The sequence below is a fragment of the Scaptodrosophila lebanonensis genome, unplaced genomic scaffold (genome assembly GCF_003285725.1).
Source record: "Scaptodrosophila lebanonensis strain 11010-0011.00,11010-0021.00 unplaced genomic scaffold, SlebRS2 tig00000053-arrow-pilon, whole genome shotgun sequence".
Taxonomy (NCBI): domain Eukaryota; kingdom Metazoa; phylum Arthropoda; class Insecta; order Diptera; family Drosophilidae; genus Scaptodrosophila; species Scaptodrosophila lebanonensis.
Window position 1 is genome coordinate 7,972,961 of NW_022060548.1, and position 19,947 is coordinate 7,992,907.

The 19,947-nt window shown below is 38.2% G+C and overlaps 1 protein-coding gene across 1 annotated transcript in view; it reads right to left on the bottom strand.

The window, feature by feature from the left end:
- The window catches only part of LOC115623365 (ras-like protein family member 10B), a 69,021-nt gene that overhangs the window by 2,895 nt on the left and 46,179 nt on the right, over positions 1 to 19,947 (bottom strand). Inside the window, 2 exon segments of the mRNA XM_030517651.1 lie at positions 5,109 to 5,231; positions 11,930 to 12,678. Coding sequence (XP_030373511.1) covers positions 5,109 to 5,231; positions 11,930 to 12,361 — 555 coding nt within the window. The 5' untranslated portion in view covers positions 12,362 to 12,678.

Genomic DNA, 19,947 nt, shown 5'->3' on the forward strand with positions numbered 1-19,947 from the left:
TTGTGTGCATTTAATTTTTTAAATTATTTTTAAAATAAAATCATGGATCATACCAAATATATTTTTTGCCGGCGTGGCAATTACCTCAGCAGTAATTAAAAGAAATTAATGTTTTAATCTAAAATCATTTGTTATACTTAAAAAGCAAAAATAATTGCTATAAAAATCGACTTAGTCGCTGATGCAGGCACTTTTTCGAACGAATTTGAGTTACTTTACTAATCGCATTTTGTAATTTTGTGAAGTTAAACATTTTTAATTATTACATTTTTATAGCAATATATTGAAATTATTGCTAGTGGCAAGTGCATGACATGAAATCCGATGTGAAATCCGATAAATTTGTGTGGAAATTATGTTCCTACATATACCTTAGATTAAATTCTTTTCTGAATTCAATGCTCGAAAGGACTCATCCGACCATTCCAATGTTTTGGGGTCACTTGGAGAAGGCGCCGCTAATGAGCAGCGAACAAACGACGCTCAAATGGCGGAGGGGAGGGTGGGGTGCCCTGCTCAAGAAATATGGCGAGCGCAGGCAAACGTTATAATTAAATTTACGCGGCAGCATTTTAGGCGCCAACAAAAGTCAACGTCAAAGGCACAGAGCAAGGAGCACAGGCAAAGACACCTACAACAGGAAGAACCACAACACCACAACACCACCACAACAACAACAAAAACAATAAAGTACGCCGTGAGATAAGACACCGATTGCCTCACGCGTTTATAAACGCTACAAAAACGCGTCGGTGTGCATGACAGAGAAACGCGTGCCAAGTTGTGGCGTCCAGCCTGTTTGTGTTAGCCTGCCTCTGGCCATGGGTGTGTGTTTGTCTCTCTATCTCGTCCATGCTTCTCTTTGTGTTTCATTGCCCGCCAGCCCTGGTAGTGAGTTAGCTAGATTTACGTTTTTGATTAAATTTCATTTAATTTGCGCTCTGTTCTACGTCTGCGAGTAATCTGTATAGTCTGGCCTTGTTTTTGTTGCTGTTTGTTGTTCTTATCGCTGCTGTCTTGGATCTGATTGTTGTTTTGTTGGTTGTTGCTGTTGTGTTGTTAATTAACGGTACAGTTAACTGAAATGCGAGCAGCTCGTTAGCCAGAGCCGCTCTCTCATTGGCAGTTTGAAATTGTTGCATTGTCCCATTGAGATTTGTCAGATTGCCTTTTTACTTGGGCAAACATTTCGATTGGAACCATTTCTGGGCTTAACATCATTACCTCCCAGTGCTGCTGCTGACTAGACATTATTAGGAATTTTGGGGACAGCTGATTGAAGGACAATAGTGTCCAATTAAAATGTTTTGGCTGCTAGATTACGTACAATATGTTTTAAATTATAAAGAAGATTATTTAAAATTTCTTAAACGATAACGAGCTGTAGATTGTTTCTTAGAGGGGGAATACACTAATGATTCAAAAAATAAGACCAAAATTAATTTAAAAAAATAAAAATTATAATGTAATAACAACGACAACTTATTAATACCCATAAAGTTATGTGGAAATATTAACAGTTCTGAATTCAGGAAATGGATTGAAATATTCTGAAACACTTTCGAGTCCGGATAACTTGAACTTTGCGCGATTGAGAACATTTAACAAGTTTGCATCATGTAAACGAATTCGCCAAGGGAAAAGCTCTATTTTAAATGTATTTTGTAAATAGGCTTACTGGGATTGTGCTTAAAAATATTTTCACGATCGTACAAATTATATGCGTGGCCTGTTCTTAGTAGCATCCTTATATCGGTTTATGAGTTTTTTGTATATTTTCAAAAAAGAGAAAGAAATACAAGATGTTATTAATGTTGATTGAGATAAATGTACATTTATTTAAATTTTGTTTCAGCTACAGCACCAATTGCACACTTCAAAATGCTGCTGAGTATTCACAACAAGAAACTGAGTTAATTTCGAGAGTCCGGGGAAAGCACTCTCTAAATATGACTGAACAACAACAATGGGAATGGGCGCTATAAATTGTCGTTTTAAGTTACTCTCGACCACTTCGACTAAACAAAAGGCAGCTAAATCGCCGTGCACACACATACATACATACAGACACACAAACATTGTCACACATAGTCGTGTGAGAGCAAAAATCTGTTGGAAAATAAATGTTGTTCGCACAAGTGGAACCATTAAGGTGGACTTTGAGTTATGACTGCCAGGCATTGCACTTGACGATGAAAAATTTCACCACAATAAACAGACGTCCGTCCGCCGCCGAAAAACACATACACACACACACACACGCGAACACGAACACAAACACACTTCCCCCACAGCCATGACACCAAGGCGGCCATTGTACAGTCCAAATAAAAAGGCAGCCAAATGGTTGCCACACAAACACACACACACACACACTCACACCTACAAAAAGAGTGAGCATAAAATATACTCGAAAACAAATTCACGCCAAAATGGACATGAATAAGTTAAAAGGCATTGGCAAAGGGGGTGTGCCAGGGCCCGGCTGCCAGTTAATATGACAATGGCGGCTCTTTGCCATCTACCTATTATTCTTTTTGTTGTTAGCCACCGCCAACTTTTTGCATCTCAATGCAAATTTTTCGTTGTTTTGTGGTTTCAGTGAATGCTTATATTTATAGTTGTAACTCAAGCCGAGCTCATCCATTCATTGTTGTTGTTGTTGTTGCTGTTGCACCGACATTGTCAGTTCACTTGGCCCAGTTTCGTTTTTATTATTGTTGCTTGAATGGCGCCATTTCTTTTTTTAGGTTTTCATTTCATCTATTTTTATTTTGTTCTCGCTTTTTCAAGCTTCTACTTGGTGCTTGCAACCTTGCCGTCCAAACAAAATGCAACCAAAGTCAGGCCAGTGAGCAACCAAAGTGAAGCGCGTCTTCTAAATATTTTATGATTGTAAAACATGCACAAATACACATATATACAAATACAGATACATACGCACACACCCATTCATATGCAAGGGAGTAGAGAGAATAGACAGGCGGACATACTCGCATGCGAGTATAGACAGACTGGACACATGCAAATGCCTGCCAAGCCACACAAATGAAAACACATCCTCACACATATACTCAGTACAGTGGCTTCAAGATTGTTTAGTTGAATTTGCAATTTGGGTGAAATAAATACCCTGAAATATATTGGGGAAGTTGAAACACAAAATACTCATGTCTTTAATTAATTTCTTGATATCTGAGGAAAATAACACACTCTTTGCAACAGCGGTGAGGTCAGCTTGGTTGCCATGAATAATGCTTGCACCACTGTAAATGCATAGCAGCATGTGGCATTCAGTCGACTGTTGATGGCCAACATGTGCTTCGCCTGACCGGTCCACTGGACGTGCGTTACCGACTCTGCTGGTTGAGTTGTTCAGCTGTCGGACACGACGATTTAGTTTTCAGTTCAGCAAACCGCACACAGGCGCCGTTTTAAAAAATGTTTCCTCTCTCCCAATGGATCGCACAGTTTTTTCTGTCTGTCATTTGTGGTTTGTAGAAGGGGAATAGGTAATTCATGTGGTCATGTAAATTGGTCAGATTGCTTGTAACTATCAGACAATGGGCAAGTTGTCACGGCTTAGAGTGTGTTTGGCTTTTTGTGGCACCAGCTGCCAAAAGTGGGCCATAAAGATCCTGGGGTCTCAGAGCCGACACAGGCTGGGGGCAGGTAATAAACTTTAAGACACTCCTCGGCCTGACATTACATTGCAAGGATACATATATAGTATGTAGATATAAACGCACTCACGTGCCTTTACGTGCCCTGCGGTTAGGCCATGGACCCACTGGCCAACTTACGAGCCTACTTTATGACAGCAATAATTGCGCCTTCATGTAGATAATAGCACCATAAACAGTCGAGGCTTGGGCGTGTTTCCACGAACAGCAATTTCAGGCAATTAAAAATTAATAAAATATGAGGCTCTAAACCGATGGCGGCAGCTTAACTGCTCATCAACAGAGGCAGTATAATAAATAAATCTATTATTTATAGATATGTTGATATTTAATGTATTTGTATGTAATTTACAAAAAAATTAGTTAAGCAGAAAAAATCAAATGATGAAAACGATATGTGAGCGGATGGGTTATTAATTGAAATATAATTTATAGATATTATAGATATGAGAAGACAATGTAAAAGCAATTACAAATGCAGAATCGCTGTTAACTAAAGCAAATATCAATTATCATTCACTTATGAATGATAACAATAATATAAATAATACTTCTATTAAAAGGCTTAACAAAGTTCTAAATTCGAAAATAAAATATATATCGCTTTCTCTACCTCTCTATATACTTTGTAAGGAAACTAATGGGATTTCTTTAGTTTGTTGCTTAACTTTAAACCTAGTTAAGAGAGTCTGAGAAGAAAACACAGTCGCATATTTATTGAAAAATAAAACTAGTAAGCCGTATAAAGTGGAAATCTGTTTTTAGATACTTTAATAAAAGTTAATACGTGGCAACTGGAATTTGTGCTTCACCCTTTATACATAGCATGTGCCCGTAAGTTTAATAAAAATAAAACTGAAATGGTTCCACGACTGCCGCGTGGCTAACACAGCGCCATTTTGGGTTGCGGTCGTTGTCTGTGGTAAGCTGTTGCTGCCATTTGATTATTAAAAAAACTGTCGGCTAAAATGAAAATGCAGCAACCTGTGTCTAGACGGCGACTGTGACGGCAACTGTGATGGCGAAGGCAACAACCGCAACAACGGCAACAACAAAAACAACTAAGAGAACACGTTACCAAACGCTTTGAATATTTATGCGTCATGTGGCGTTACAACTTGGCCATAAGGCATCAACGCCAGAAGATTGCAGCAGCTGTTGGCTGTGGTGTTTGTGGCAAAAATATTCTCCAATTAAATTAACGTTTAAATAAGAATGGGGGATGAGGGCTAGCCGATTGAATTTATTGCCGCAAAAGCTCTGTTCACAGCTTGCCTCCAACAATATTGCGACGTAATGCACCGACAAATTTTGTTCGGCCACAAGCCAAAAGTTTCAGCAATAAAATGAGAGACCACATAATCAAATGCATGCCAGCTGAAAGTTTTTTAATGAAATATTGTTGGCCAAAAGTTGGCGACTCACCTGGGGCGGAACGTCCAGTACCATCAGCTCCCGAATGCAAGTATCGCAGACCAGACAATTTTTGTAGATTTTGCGACGTGTCGTCGTCTGATGAGTTTTGGGAAAGTCATGGTAGAAAAATTGCTGTAAAGTGCAATGGAAAGCAAATTAGTGAAACGGCAAGGGCAACCAACATGGCGGAGGCTTAAAAACTAAAAGCAATATTGCGCATACGCCATGTGAGCATTGCAAGCAGTGAAAGGTTTTCATATCTGAAAAGTATTTATATAGTTAAACAGATTTAGAAGAAAACAATCATTAAACTATGCTGTTTAGCCATTATTTGAAATATCCTCCAACTATTTATTCTTATTTTTTTGCTGTATTTAAATACAATTAAAATAAAATTTATTTGTTAAAACCATTCACCAAATAATGCCATTGTGTTTTTGCAGTCAAATATAACTTTTTCGATATTTAATCAGCATTCAGCATTGACTCTTGTTTGTTGCACAATTTTATCTTACATTAAGGAGAGAAATCATGTTGGCCCGAGTTTATTTGATTTCTACGAAACGGATGAGTGGTTCTGTTTCCGCACATTTGTATTTATTTAGCCTTCTTCAGATTGCAGATGGCGCAGACATTTCTACACATTTCAATGCTGTCCTCTATGTCCCTATGTTTGTGTGCACATATTTGAGTTTATGGTTGACAGAAAAATGCATAAGCATGCATAGCATTTTACCTTTTTATTTTTCGAAAAAGCGTTTACAAACATTTTGTTGGCTTTGAAAATGTTTAACGATGCGGGCAAAAAAACAACTTCAGATTGTGTGTAGAGTTATCAAAAGGAATGCGATGCGTATTTTTAACATGTTTATTTGGATTTCAACTTTTTGAGTTGACATTTCGAGATTGCTTGAAAATGGGTTTTTTACAGAAATTAATTTTAATTTATGATAATACTTAGAACAGGATGTAAGAGTCGAGAAGTTGCTGATATGTTAATAAACTGATTATATAATGGCAGGAGAGTGGGTATATATTGAGGGGTAAAGCGGAAAAATGAAGGTGAACGAATCAATACCGGTCAAACAATTTGTCTTAGGAAGATTCAAAACAAAAAGTTGAAGTCTTTAAGAAGAGAAACTAACACTTAACGAGGACTAGAGGCTATGCAAATTTTCTCGAAGTGCCATTGGAACTCCAATTACTGTTAAGCATGGAAATCGCCAATGGTGAAGATAGATGGTGAAGAAGAGTTCAAGAAGTAGTTGAAAATACATTTCGATTGTGCCCTTTTTTTCACACTTGGGGAACAAACTAAAATCAGCTACACATTTTAGCAACTAATGCCTATGTAGACCGGTTGCCTTTAAACTAACGAACTGGCCTCCAATCCATTGCAGTAATCAGCGGAGCATTCACTTTCAATCCATCTGTCATGTGCAGAAGCAGTTGCTCATCCATGACCGACGCTTTTATCTGCTGCCACATTGCCGCCGTAAACCTTTTGATATATTGCGCTAATCCTTGCAATAAAAACCAAATAAAATTGCATTGCACGCGCCGGGACGCCAAGGGAGTTGAGGGAGAGATGAGGCTTTGACTCCAATGGCGCATCATAGTCGTATAAATTACAGCATTGCCATGAATAACCATTTGAGTAAGTTTCCAAAGCGGCACCACTCCGCTTATTTATGTGCAATATAATATAGCGGGCTTTATTGTGGCATTGAGAAAGGCCAACAGCAATGGCCGAGCACGGGCAGAATGGGGAGCCTTGTCGCTGGCGGGCGACCATCAATGTCATTCCTTATTCAATTACGGGCTCAATAAACATAAAATTCAATGATATGCGTGCTGGTGGCGGGGATGCATAAAACTGGAAACTGAGGCGTGCGAGTCGGTGTACGAGTCGGTGTTTAAGAAAATGTGTGCAGTGTATAATTTTAAAAATTGCCAACTCGTTTGATGCTTGTCGGTCCGTATGTCTGCTGCTAAACGCGTTTCCGTTTTGCGTTGGCCACTTCCGTTTCCGGTGCGCAACATAATTGAATTGGAGCAAGCATAAATTGTACTTGATTTTATGACTATTAGCGCGACAATTCTGCTGATTGGCCAACTGATTGACGAGCGCGTTATCCGAGAGCTTTCCCAACAAATTTGCATATAAATTCAATGAGAAGATCAAGTAAATAAGCGATGGGCCGAAGTCTGAATACTCTTGTAAATGCACAGAGAGCATATTAATCTATAAATATATACATAAAAAGATTGATTCAAGGACGTTTTCAGAACCTGCTTTATGATATAGTGTATTATTGATTGATTATTTCTAAAGGCCTTCCATTAGCAAAGGCGATTCTAAAATCTTTCTATTCAAAAAAGTGTTTCAGAACTAGATATTCGCTTGGAAATCATATGATAGATTAGTCTAATAGTCTGATAGCATTAAATACAAAAAATCAGCCAATAGTTTCTATGATATCTATGGCATTCATTTCATGGACAGACCAAAATTGTTTCATTTTTCTTATAATTTATATACTAGTATGTTTTCACAATTCACAAATTTGAAACCAAACGCAACATACCCTCTCAAAGGGTATATAAAATAAAGAAAGTGGAAAGCTCCCAAATGATTTTGTCTTCATTATTAGCAAATGTTTTCTGGCCTGCTTATCACACCCAGCCGTCGTCACATACTCGAAAAAAAAAAACAAAAATAAATCTGAGCCAAGGACATTGCCTGCTCGCCTTGGCTTTGGCTCGTTTGCCTCGTTTGGCCAAATGGCAGGGCATCACTTTAAAATGCAATCAAGCGTTAAATATCCTTTGAGCCTGTCAGCATCATCAGCACTGCCTATCCGTCGTTGCGACTCTTTGACTCATGTATTGATATCCTATGCGCAGCCATTCACACACACGCACGCATAAACATTGCCGCCCATTTTAGCCGATTTTTAGAACAGCTTCTCCCTTTGGGGTCATTGGGCTTTCCTTTTATTTCATGTTGCTTTCCCCGTCAGTCATTTATTTTGGGCGCCTTAACATACTCTCCGTGATTCCTATTATATTAGTTTGTGAGACTCGCACGCCTATTCCGACACTGATACCTAGAGATTCGGCTGTCTAGATAATGTTCGCTCAGCCTTGAAATGTGCGGTCATACAAAAGTACGTCTAGGATTCTTGTCTCACATATGGGAGGGCTGATTGAGATGGCAAAGTTGGCTTTTCAAATATCGATCTCTAGTGCAATTACCGTGATTAATTGCTTGCTGTAGAGAATTCGTATAATTTGTTGAATATAAAATATTTTTCTATCTGAACGTTTCGCAAAATATTTCTTATTATTGCAGTTAAGAAACGAGTAACTCGAAATGTGCATTTCATTTTTGAATGTGAGCTTAAACTTTTAGATATATTAGAAAAAGTTAATAAAAAAGCATTAGGGAACTGTCCATAAGTGCTGCAAACTTGTGCAAGAAATGAAAAACATAGTTCGGAACAATTACATATATTATAATTGAAGTCAATTTGTATTCAAGTATAATTTTTTATAAATGCTTCAAATTTTTTTCTGCGATTGCAATGAAAATCTTTGTTTTTTGGGGTAAGTAAGCAGTAAGCAGATTAATCAACATTTTTATCAGTACACTAGTTTGAGTCTTTCAGTTAAATAATTAATTGTTTTGGAGGTTGCTGATCTCCAAAAAAATAAGAACTGTAGACAGGAAATAGTTGATAAGAAATTTTCCAAGGTTTGAACTTATCAAATAATATCTAACGATTACCTAACTGTCTTTCAAAAAGTAGTTAGTTTCCAAGTAAAATATCATATTTCAGAAAATTTTCAGAGTTTTCAAAAGTGTATTGATATTTGAAGAAAATAAATTTGTTAGGTAAGATCCCTGCAAAGCGCTTTGCTAGTCCTGTCTTCATTTCGCACTTATTATGTGTATATTTTAATTACTTCAGTCTCTTATGAAGCTGTGTATTTAAATTTAATAATTAATAATTACTAATTTTATTTCAAAGTAGTCAACTAACACTTTAGCCAGCAGTGGGGTTGTAAACAGAGCTTACAAATAAATACGCATTTGTTTTTATCAATCAAAGCCCACGTAAGTTGGTGGTAAAACATAGAATTATATCGCCAAGTGAATATTTCCTGACTTTGTCGACCTGCAACACTTATGAATCGGCCATTAAACCGCTTGAAACCGATTCAGAGTGTTGAAAACGTCATAAAAACAGCAGCGAAACACATTTGTGAAACTCTCGGCTTAGACGCAAAATCGCGATACTCGTGGCGGCTGGGCAGTCGGGCAGAAACTCGTAAATGAGCATTAAGTTTATGCACAAACACAAAAAGGCACATTAAATGCAGTGTTGTAAAATGTGCGCGGAGCAAATGGCAATTGAGGGGGATGTGTCACACATATGTGTGTGGAACTGCAGTTAATTGAATGTTCGGATCGCAAATGTGTAAAACAGCAAAACGACACGAGAAACACGGTCCGTTCTGGCATTTTGTAATTACAAAAGATAAACCACAAAAGATGTGAAGCGAAACGAACCAACCGAGCGCAAATCAAATTAACGGCATACCCACACACATGCACATGCACACACAAATGCAATTAGAAATGAGTTCACGACACGCGGCGTTAAATGGCCGCTAAATGAGCAGCAGGGTCGACAAAAGGGTCGAGGGTGGCGACGACACTGCATCTGGACGGGCCCATTAAAAAGTTTGCTGTTAACCGGCTAAACTTTTCAGCTTTTATGGCGCCATCACCACTAATAATTCAAAGCCAGGTTGCATCCACACGCATAGTTGCAACGCGAACTGAGGGGTGGCGGCGTTCGGTCCTGCAAATTATAAATGCTCGTTGCATACTGTTGCACATCAGTGCAAATTATTGATATTAATGGAAACACACACGGCTGCAGAGCAGCAAAATGATATGAGTGGAATGAAAATGGTTACATAACATAACGAACATTACATATACTCTCCCACACCTTTATTTTTAGAACACAAGATTGATGGCAGCTAGATTCTGCTTATTATTATAACATGTAAGCAGCTTAAAGGCATAATTAATGTATAGATTGTAGCCCAGACTTTAAACTTAGTACATATGATTATGTAAAGAAATGTGTATCGATTGCAGGGGTGACAAAACGTAGTTCATTTTAAGCCATAACTGTACTACTCTGCGTATGAGTAATGCACTATTTCATTGCCAAGACTGAATGTATATTTTGATTTATAACTGAACAATAAAATATTTGAGTTGTATAAAATGTTTGGCTTTACGAATATAATCGTTTGTAAAACGTCCGTCCTTGCCATGAACGTTAATTAAATTTTAATGAAAGGCATTTAATAAACATTTCGCAAGCCATTCGATTTTAATAACCACAATTAATTGAAATTTGAGTTTTGGCATCTATGATAAAACAAATTGTATGAACATTAAATTTTACTGACCCAATTCTGATTGAAATATGAACGTACAGCTTTTGTTTGTAATTTCCAAAATAATGACACACTTTAAAGAGGAATTGGTTTTTAGATGCTAAAGTTTTAAATTTAATATTAAATAAAAAGTATTACAGCTCGTTAGAAATATTATCATTATCTCTTAGTACCAGTATATTCAATTGAATTGTTTAGTTATCGAATCTATTGAATCCACAGCGTTAAAAGACAGAAATGATTAGGAAACTTACACAGTAATAAATCCAGTCATAGCCATAGCACCAAACCATTTAATTAAAATCTATATTAAGTATTGTCAAGATTTGCAAGGTTGGTATATAAAATGTCATTTTGCAGAGAGTAGTTCGTATTTAGTTTCTGAACTGATTCTGCCCAACATAAAATTTATATTGTTTTGTTAAAAAAGGCTGTTCTACTTATTTATACTTCAGCTTAAGAAGTCATCTCTGCTAAGACAATGTGCCAATAGGATTATCAATTAAGTTCGATATTCGCAATCTTTTATGTGTGTATTGCTTTTGATAATAAATAATGAAAAATAAATAATGAATATTGAATAAATATATATTTAGTTGATTCATAATCTAGTTATTATTAAAAGTTGATTTTTTAAAATATCTACTAGTGATATTTCTAAAAATCCTTGATTGCTTTCAACGCACAAAATCAAAAAATGAAACTATCTTGCGTTACCCAAGGATAAGGAGAGTTTAAAGGATATGTTAATGTGGACTCAGCCGTTGTCAGATGGACGGACAGATAGGCGGATTGATTTGTCTACATCGTTTTGTCTTGTCATGCTCTTAAGAAATACCTATACCTTACGGGAGATGCTTCCTCCTGCCTGTTACGTACTTAGCATAAACCTAATATATCCTTTTTACCCATCCGGTATAGGGTATAAAAAGTTGTAGTCATTGTTATGCTTTTCTGTAGTGGCCTTCCGTTTTGCGGTTAGCATTGTCGCTCGGCAATTACGAAAAGGCAACAATGGCGACTGGTTAACCAGTTCCTGCACTGAAGAAGCTCGTTGTATTACAATAATGGCTCTTTGATTCACGCAGAATTTAAACGATCCAGCATTGGAGATACAAGCACATTTTATCTACAAATTATTCTACTTAAAAATAGTGTATAGTACATAAATATTTTGTTTTTAATGCCAATTCATTTATTTACATTTAAAATTATTTGTAGTTGAAATAAAACACACTTTATCATTATTATTGGCTTAAGATTAATATTTTTTTTTCCTTTCCATATTGGAGCATCTATATCTAATAATGGCAATAGCTATTTATGATTCTCCATTGCTGACTCACCTGTAATATGCTTGTTTTGCCGACGCCAGTAGCCCCCAAAAATGCTGCTTTAAGGGGGCCCTGCAGCCATGGCGGCTCCGCACCACCCTCCAGAGTGATGCGCTATGCCGAAATGCACTTATTTTGTATATGAAGTTCCATTTCAATTGAGATTTTAGTTGTTGTGTTTGTTGTTGCTGCTTGTGCTGTTGTTGTTGTTGTAGTTGCTGTTGCTGTTGCTGTCGCTGTTTTGTTGGACACCACCGTATACGCTTTAGCCGTTGCCGTTGGCTTTGCTCCAATTCCTGCTCCTGCTCCTGTGGCTTGGATTGTTTTGGCTTTGGGTGCTGATGTTGCTGTTGTTGTTGCACTATCACCGACATAATCGACGCTTCGTGTACTACCGATTAACAGTTTCTTTGAGTTTGTTGGTGATATCGTACTACTCCACATTATATTGTTATTATAATTGCTTATATTGTTGTTATTTCGCTTTAGGGACGCCAGCTTGACAGATTGCAGTTCACGCTTGTGGGGAGGAAATAATTATGTAACAAACAGCACGCTGTGCGCTTTCAATTGCAGTTGTTGTTCTTGTCCTTGTTGTTGTTATTGTTATTATATTGATAGTTGTCGTTATTGCTATTGTTGGCGCTTAGCCTTTGGAATATGGCAGCATTGCAAGATACAGATATTTCGTTGTCCTTTATATTGGGGTTTCCTTAGTGTTGTAGATGTAGTTGCTTGGAATTAAATCAAATCAAAAGTTGCTGTAAAGAGAAGAGCAGAAAAACTGTTAAAGATTTTAGTATGAGTTTGTTTTCAGTATTTTACAATATTGCTATATGTTTTATTATATCATTTAATTTAAATTTATTGTGACTCCAATGAGAGTTTAAGTTACTCTTCCAAGATCACATGTTTTATTGATGGAATTAAGAAGTTCTTTAAATAGACTCTATGGTCCCCCTAACTATAACTTAAAAATTCATGAAATTCTCTAAATGTAACTCTGTTTTTATACCCTGTACCCGTAGGGTAAAAAGGGTATATTAGGTTTGTGCAAAGTATGTAACATACAGAAGCATCTCCGACCCCATAAAGTATATATATTCTTGATCAGCATAACGAGAGAAATCGATCTAGACATGTCCGTCCGTCTGTCCGTCCGTCTGTCCGTCTGTCCGTCCGTCTGGATGAACGCAAGGATCTCAGAAACTATAAAAGCTGGAATAACCAAAGTTGGCATCCAGATTCTCCTAGGTCCGAGTAAGGACGAGTTTATTTTATTTTTTTTAATTTTCCCCCCCCTTCCCCCGCTACAGAATTTCGTCAATAGCGTCCACATTTCAAATGCTACCTAAACCAAACTTTGCACACATAATTTATATATAATTGTCTACTGTTGTTCAAAATTTATTCAATTCGGTCAATTCTAAGAAAAGTTATTAGCAAAACAAATTTTCGCCAGTACAACCCCCACAAACTGCAGCAACAAGTTCGCTCTTCTTCTTCCTCTTTTTGCTGCTGCTATGGGCGCATATAACTCAGTGACGCAAGTTTACCTGGGTACAGGGTATTACACTATCGGGCTTGCTCGACTGTAGCGTTCTCTCTTGTTTATTGTAGTATTATTTAACTCACCCTAAGTTGTCTTATAATAGAATTAATAACAATTATTTCGATTGTGGATTGGAGAATAAAAAAGCCCGTTTTTCAATTACTTTTATGGCTTTGTTTTCTATTCGTTTTTATTCAGTTCGAGGCCTTAAAAGCTTAGACCCTGCCATTGGCGATTAATCGTTGTAAATACATAATTTGCGCACACAAACAAAACAACAGTTGTTGGTTTCTATGGCCATACCATAAAAATTAATTTTCCCTCAACAAATTATTTTCATTCAAGCATTTCCTTTACAGCCAAACATAATGTATCATATATCATTGCTTTGAAAATCTGTTCGCTGGCACGTGCTGCTCTCTACGTACTTCACTTTCTATTCCAATTACAGAAATTCATCAGAAATAATAATAAAAATACAAAAAATACTGCCTAAAAGGCCTACAAAACTTTGCCTCTCAGTTTAAACATCATTAGAAGTACATTTTACAAATCAAATGCAATTTCATTTCATTTCAAACAGCAAAACTTTTCTAATTATAACTGTGCTCGCTTCGCTGTAATTTACATGTAGCCCCCAACCCCTCTGTAAGGACCAGTATGAACGCTGGGCCCTAAAATTTAATGAAAAGACACTTGACTATGGTTTTGTTTGAACTTTAATAATAATGATTTTGTGGATAAGTAATTATTGAGAATATGTGATTAAATGACCGTTTTAAATTAAATTCAGATAAATTTCAGTAGGTTTCGGAGAGTTTCCGCGAGTTTCAATTTCGTGTTTTGTCGACGACCAGCTTCTTCATGACACTGTGTGACCATAATTCGATTACAATACAATAACAAAATATTTCATATGACTTAATCGATAACATTAGTATAAATTGGTATTTCGATCTTTACACCCCCCCTCCTGGTGAAGCGCTCCGCGATTCACAATTAAGCTTCAGTATAATAAGTTTTGACACCGGACGACGTAAGCTGCTGGTTGCTGTTCTTATGTCCACATTACGAATTTGTCCATCTTTGGCAGGATATAACTTTGTAATTCGTCCTCGCTTCCATTTTTCTCGTGGGGTGGATTCATCCATTATAATGACCAGATCATCTACTTTGATTGCTTCTGGGTTGTCATGCCATTTGCTGCGACATACAAGTTGTGGTAGATATTCATTTATCCACCGTTTCCATAAGCGGTCCTTGATCGATTGCGCAATATGCCACTGTTTTCGCAAACAAGTTATATTTTCTGGTGGGTATGGCGTCTGTGTCGAATTTACGCATCCCAATAGGAAATGATTTGGCGTAAGTGGCTCATCATCCTCGTGATCGACCGGTAAGTCTGTCAATGGGCGGGAGTTCAATATGTTCTCAACTTCGATCAGCGCTGAACGTAGCGTTTCCACACGTGGGGCGACGTCCTTCAATGTTTTTCCAAGCAGTCGTTTCACTATACGTATTAGTCGTTCCCAGCAGCCACCAGCACTTGGGTTTGCAGGCGAATTGAATATCCATTTAATTCTTTTAGCAGAGGTCTCATCTATTAGTGTCTCAATATTCAGCAATCGATCAGTTGTAGTCAATTCCTTTTGCGCGCCAACAAAATTGGTACCATTATCACTTCTGAAGACTACTGGTACTCCACGACGATTAATAAAGTTCCGTAAACTAATAATAAAGGCGTCCGTCGAAAGGTTTTCAACCATTTCCAAATGGGTGGCACGTATAGTGAGACATGTAAATATGGTTACCCAGCGTTTTTCGCATCGACGTCCAATTGTGACATTTATGGGCCCAAACAGGTCTACACCACAGTATGAAAATGGGCGTACATAAGGTGTTAATCGGTCAATTGGGTGTTGACCCATAAGTGGTTGACGTGGTTGACTTCGATCAATAATGCATCTATTGCATGTCTTCTGAACTCGTTTAAGTAGACCTCGAGCATCCGGTATCCAATATTTTTGGCGGCATTCGTTAATTATGACAGCAATGTTCTGATGATGGTACTTGTTATGAAAGTGTTGCATGATTAAAGATGAAAACAAATGATTTCTTGGCAGTATGATGGGTCGTCGTGCACCAAATGGTAGATAGTAAGCTTCATCAATTCGTCCAGACAGGCGTAACAGGCCATCCTCTTCCAAGTATGGTGACAATCTGTATATACTGCTTGTCTTTGGCAGCAGTTGTTTCTGGCGTAAAGTGGAAACTTCGTCAGAGTAGACTTCCTGTTGTACAATTTTGCATAACATATTTTCAGCATCTACCAACTCTGTTGATGATAATGGCGGGATCCTCTCACTCTTCTTCATGGAGGTGCGGTAGACCAGGTTGTGTTTTGCACGCAAAACCCAGGCAAAGACTCTTATACAGCTTGATAGAGAAGAAAATTTAATAAATTTTACAATGGGCTCGCTTACTTGACAGCTTAAAACGGTTTTGGTCTCGATTTCTTCCTCAAGTATTCCACTCTGCGGTTCACTAATTGTTTTTGGCCATTGGTTTGAAGACTTCTTTAAAAATTCAGGTCCAGTTAGCCACATACTATTGTGATTAATTTTCGGCACTGCAACTTGACGCGTGGCAGTGTCCGCTGGATTTTCGGCAGACGGCACCCATCTCCATTGATCAGCGTGGGAGATGGATAAAATTTCGGTTACTCTGTGAGCCACATATGGCTTAAACTTTCGATCCTTTGAATGCAGCCATTGCAAAACCGTTTTTGAGTCACTCCAAAAAACTGTCTTATGCAATTTGAATTGCTGATGCTTGACCACCAGCTTATTTAGGCGTACTCCCAAGACTGCGGCTTGCAATTCCAAACGAGGAATTGACAGAAGTTTTGTTGGTGCAAGGCGAGTTTTCCCAATGACAAAGGCAACATCAGTTTGGCTTCCATAGACAATGCGTAGGTACGCGGCGGCGGCAAAGGCGCTTTGACTGGCGTCTACAAATATGTGTAACTCTATGTAGTTACTACGGCTCAAATTCGGTGAATAACAACGTGGTTTTCGAAACTCTTGCATGTTCTGCAGTGCTGTCCACCAATGACCCCATTCGTCCTGCAATTCACCCGGTAATACCTCATCCCATTGAATGCGACGACTCCAAGTTTTTTGTGTGAGGATTTTGGCGAATATGCAGAAATCCGCTATTAGGCCAAACGGATCATAGACTGCCATTACAATACCCAGCAGCTCTCTTTTGGTAGGAATGCGTCTCCCTTGCATTACTTCAGCTGCGATTCGATGAAATTTAGTTTTAAACTCAAAACTGTCAGTTGTCGTGTTCCAGTACATTCCAAGTATTTTGTCGTCAGCACCTTTCCCTTCAACGTTAACCACACTTGTCTCAATCGGTGTTTTATTCAGAACCTCTTGTAGCAGTGTTGAATTGGAAATAAAATTACGCAGTTCAAACCCGCCACGGCGATGGACTTCGACAATGTCATGGCAAATTCTTATGGCTGCTTCCTCTTGGTCAAAACTAATGACTAAATCATCCACGTAGTGTCGTTCCAATATAGCTGCTACAGCTTCTGGCTTCTGTTCTTGGTAGATTGCGGCGTTCTTGTTTTTTATGTATTCAGCACAGTAGGGGGAGCAGACTGCTCCAAAAATTAATGACGTCATGGAGTAATGTTGTATTGGCTGCGATGTAAGTCCGTCGCGCCAAAGGAACCGTTGTGCTTGTTGATCATCAGGTTGGATTCGAATTTGTGAGAACATCTCTTTAATGTCGGCTGCCACTCCAATGGCACCATTCCTGAACTGTAACAGAATAGCAATGAGTGGATTAGTTACTTCTGGACCTTTTAGCAATGAAGTATTTAACGATACTCCATCCACTGTTGCTGCGGCGTCGAAAACTATCCGCAACTTTTCTGGTTTGTGCACGGTTTGTACTGAAAAGTGCGGCAAGTACCATACTCTTTTTGACTCGTTCTCTATTTCTTCTGGCATTAATTTTCGAGCATATCCTTTCTCCAAATATTTGTTCATTTCATTTCTGTATTTTTCAGCATAAATTTCATCACGTTGCATTTTCTTCTCAATTCCCAAAAGTCGTCTCTCTGCCATCTTATAGCTGTTTGGCAACTGTACGTTCTCTTTCCAGAGTAATCCTATCTGAAATCGGTTGTCAACTTGAATAGTGGTGTCGCATAAAATTTCTCGAGCGCGAATATTATCTTTAGATTCCAGCAATTGCAAATCGTTAGTTCCAAAATGTTCGGTTGAAAAGTACTGTTTAACCAATTCGTGAAGGCTGTCTGTTTTAATGTGCATAACAAATGACGTGTCTGTCTTATGATTGGTCGGCCCATAAGCCAACCACCCAAGTTTTGTGTAAAGTCCTATTGGCTGTGTCGCACCATTAACAATACATGTTCGTGACAATCCCAAATGTGCGTTATCTAGCCCAATAAGCAGGCTTGGCTTAGCATCTTTGTAATCAACTATTGGCAAATTTCTCAAGTGTTTATATTGATGTCTTTGGAACGATTGTCGCGGCAGGTTCAACTTATGCACTGTCTGTGCTCCCTTTATTGTGTATCTTACTTTGTCCTTACTATCAGCAATCTCAAAACTAGTTTTTACAGACATTTCTGTGATTATATTTTGATCGTACCACTGCAGATTTAAAGCTTGACGTTGACCAGTCAAACCTAAAGTTTTTGCCATATTTTCTTCCAATAATGTAACAGCGCTACCTTCATCAAACATTGCAAATGTTTCGTACCTGCCATTTGGGCCATAAAGTACTACAGGAATAATTTTGAAATATTGGCTAAGCAATCCTGATGTAGTACTGCAAGTGAACATTGGTGCTGTTTTCTCTGTGACTGGACTTGACGTCTTGTTAAAAGTTGGCTGGCTTTTTAACAAAGCACTATGTAGTGTCTTGTGATGTACGCGTGTACATCCTCCAATATCGCATTTCATCTTTGAATCACAGTCTCTCATACTGTGTCCTTTTGACAGACATGAGAAACACAAATGGTTTGCTTTGGCTATGTCCCATCGGGCGGTGATATCGGTGTCATCACACCATGATTTACAATCACTTAATGTGTGATTTTCGTTGCATAACAAACACTTCTTTTCGATGTAATTGGTGTGAAGGATAGGCTTCACGTTTTTCTGTTTAATGGCATTCTCTGCTATGGGCAATCGGCTTATAATTCTAGCAAAGCTGCTTAACCATGTTGAAAACTCCGCAACTGAAGGATTTACAGACAACGAATCCGCATGTCGTATCCAATCTATTTGAGCATCCATTGGGAGCTTGCTGATCAGCTCGTCCAGTAGTATTGGATTTTCCAAGTGCTTAGTACAATTGGCAGATGACAAAAAGGCAACGACCCCACGTACCTTTGTAGACAAGACTATTACTTGATCCAATTTATTAATGGAGATTTTTGGGAACTCCCTTATCATGGCGATCTGGGATCTAACAAGTATTTCCGGGCGTCCAAATCGAAATTTAAGCTCTTCAATGACAGTTGGCACATCGTCGGGATATATTAGCATGGCTGCTACTGTTTCTTTTGCTTCGCCGGTAAGGCATTTCTGAAGTCGGATCAAATTTTGTCGATTGGTGTAATTGAATTCCTCTGTTGTGTCGTTAAAGTTGGCTATGAACAACGGCCATTGTTCAGCGGAACCAGAAAACATCGGCAAGTCATATATTTTGACTGTAGATACTGCAGGCATCGCTGTTGTGTTTGTCACTGTATGGGAGACTGAAAGATTAGGATTAGCATTATTACTCCCAACATTTACACATTCTGGATTAAATTGGTTGATACTTAGCGGTGTCAAGTTCTTTTGTTTATCTTCTAAACGGTTCTCTGTGAATCGGTGGTTCATGTTCACAATGTCTTGTTGACCTTGTTTTACCATCGTAGTTAGCTCCTTCAGGCTAACTATAACAGCTGCAAGATCGTCACTTATTTCGTCTCTCTTTTGGACCACTGCCTTACTTGTTGAAGGCTTTTCATTGTCTTCTTTCACATTAGAGTTGTCACGCATTGTAGCGTCTAAAATATCGTCTTCACTTGAACTCATTTTGTTTGGCTTATTTCGCAAATTATATCGGTTCATCAGTACTAAAAAGTCACAGTTCACTAATATTACACACCGGCAACCCTGGAGAATTTTATTTGCCTTAGGCGCGCTATGCTCCAACTCACAGCCTTTTTGGTTCGCTCAGTGTATTCACTATTAGTGATTTAGTTCGGTACCTCAGAATTTAAGTCTAACAACTTTGTCTTTATGTATTTGTCACTCACACATATCACTCGGTATTTTTCTACATACATGCACATATTTTAGGTATGTGGCAGATACCGTACGATTTTACCGTTACCGGCGTCACTTAACTCGGCGTCTCGACTAGATTTCAGGGTCACTGT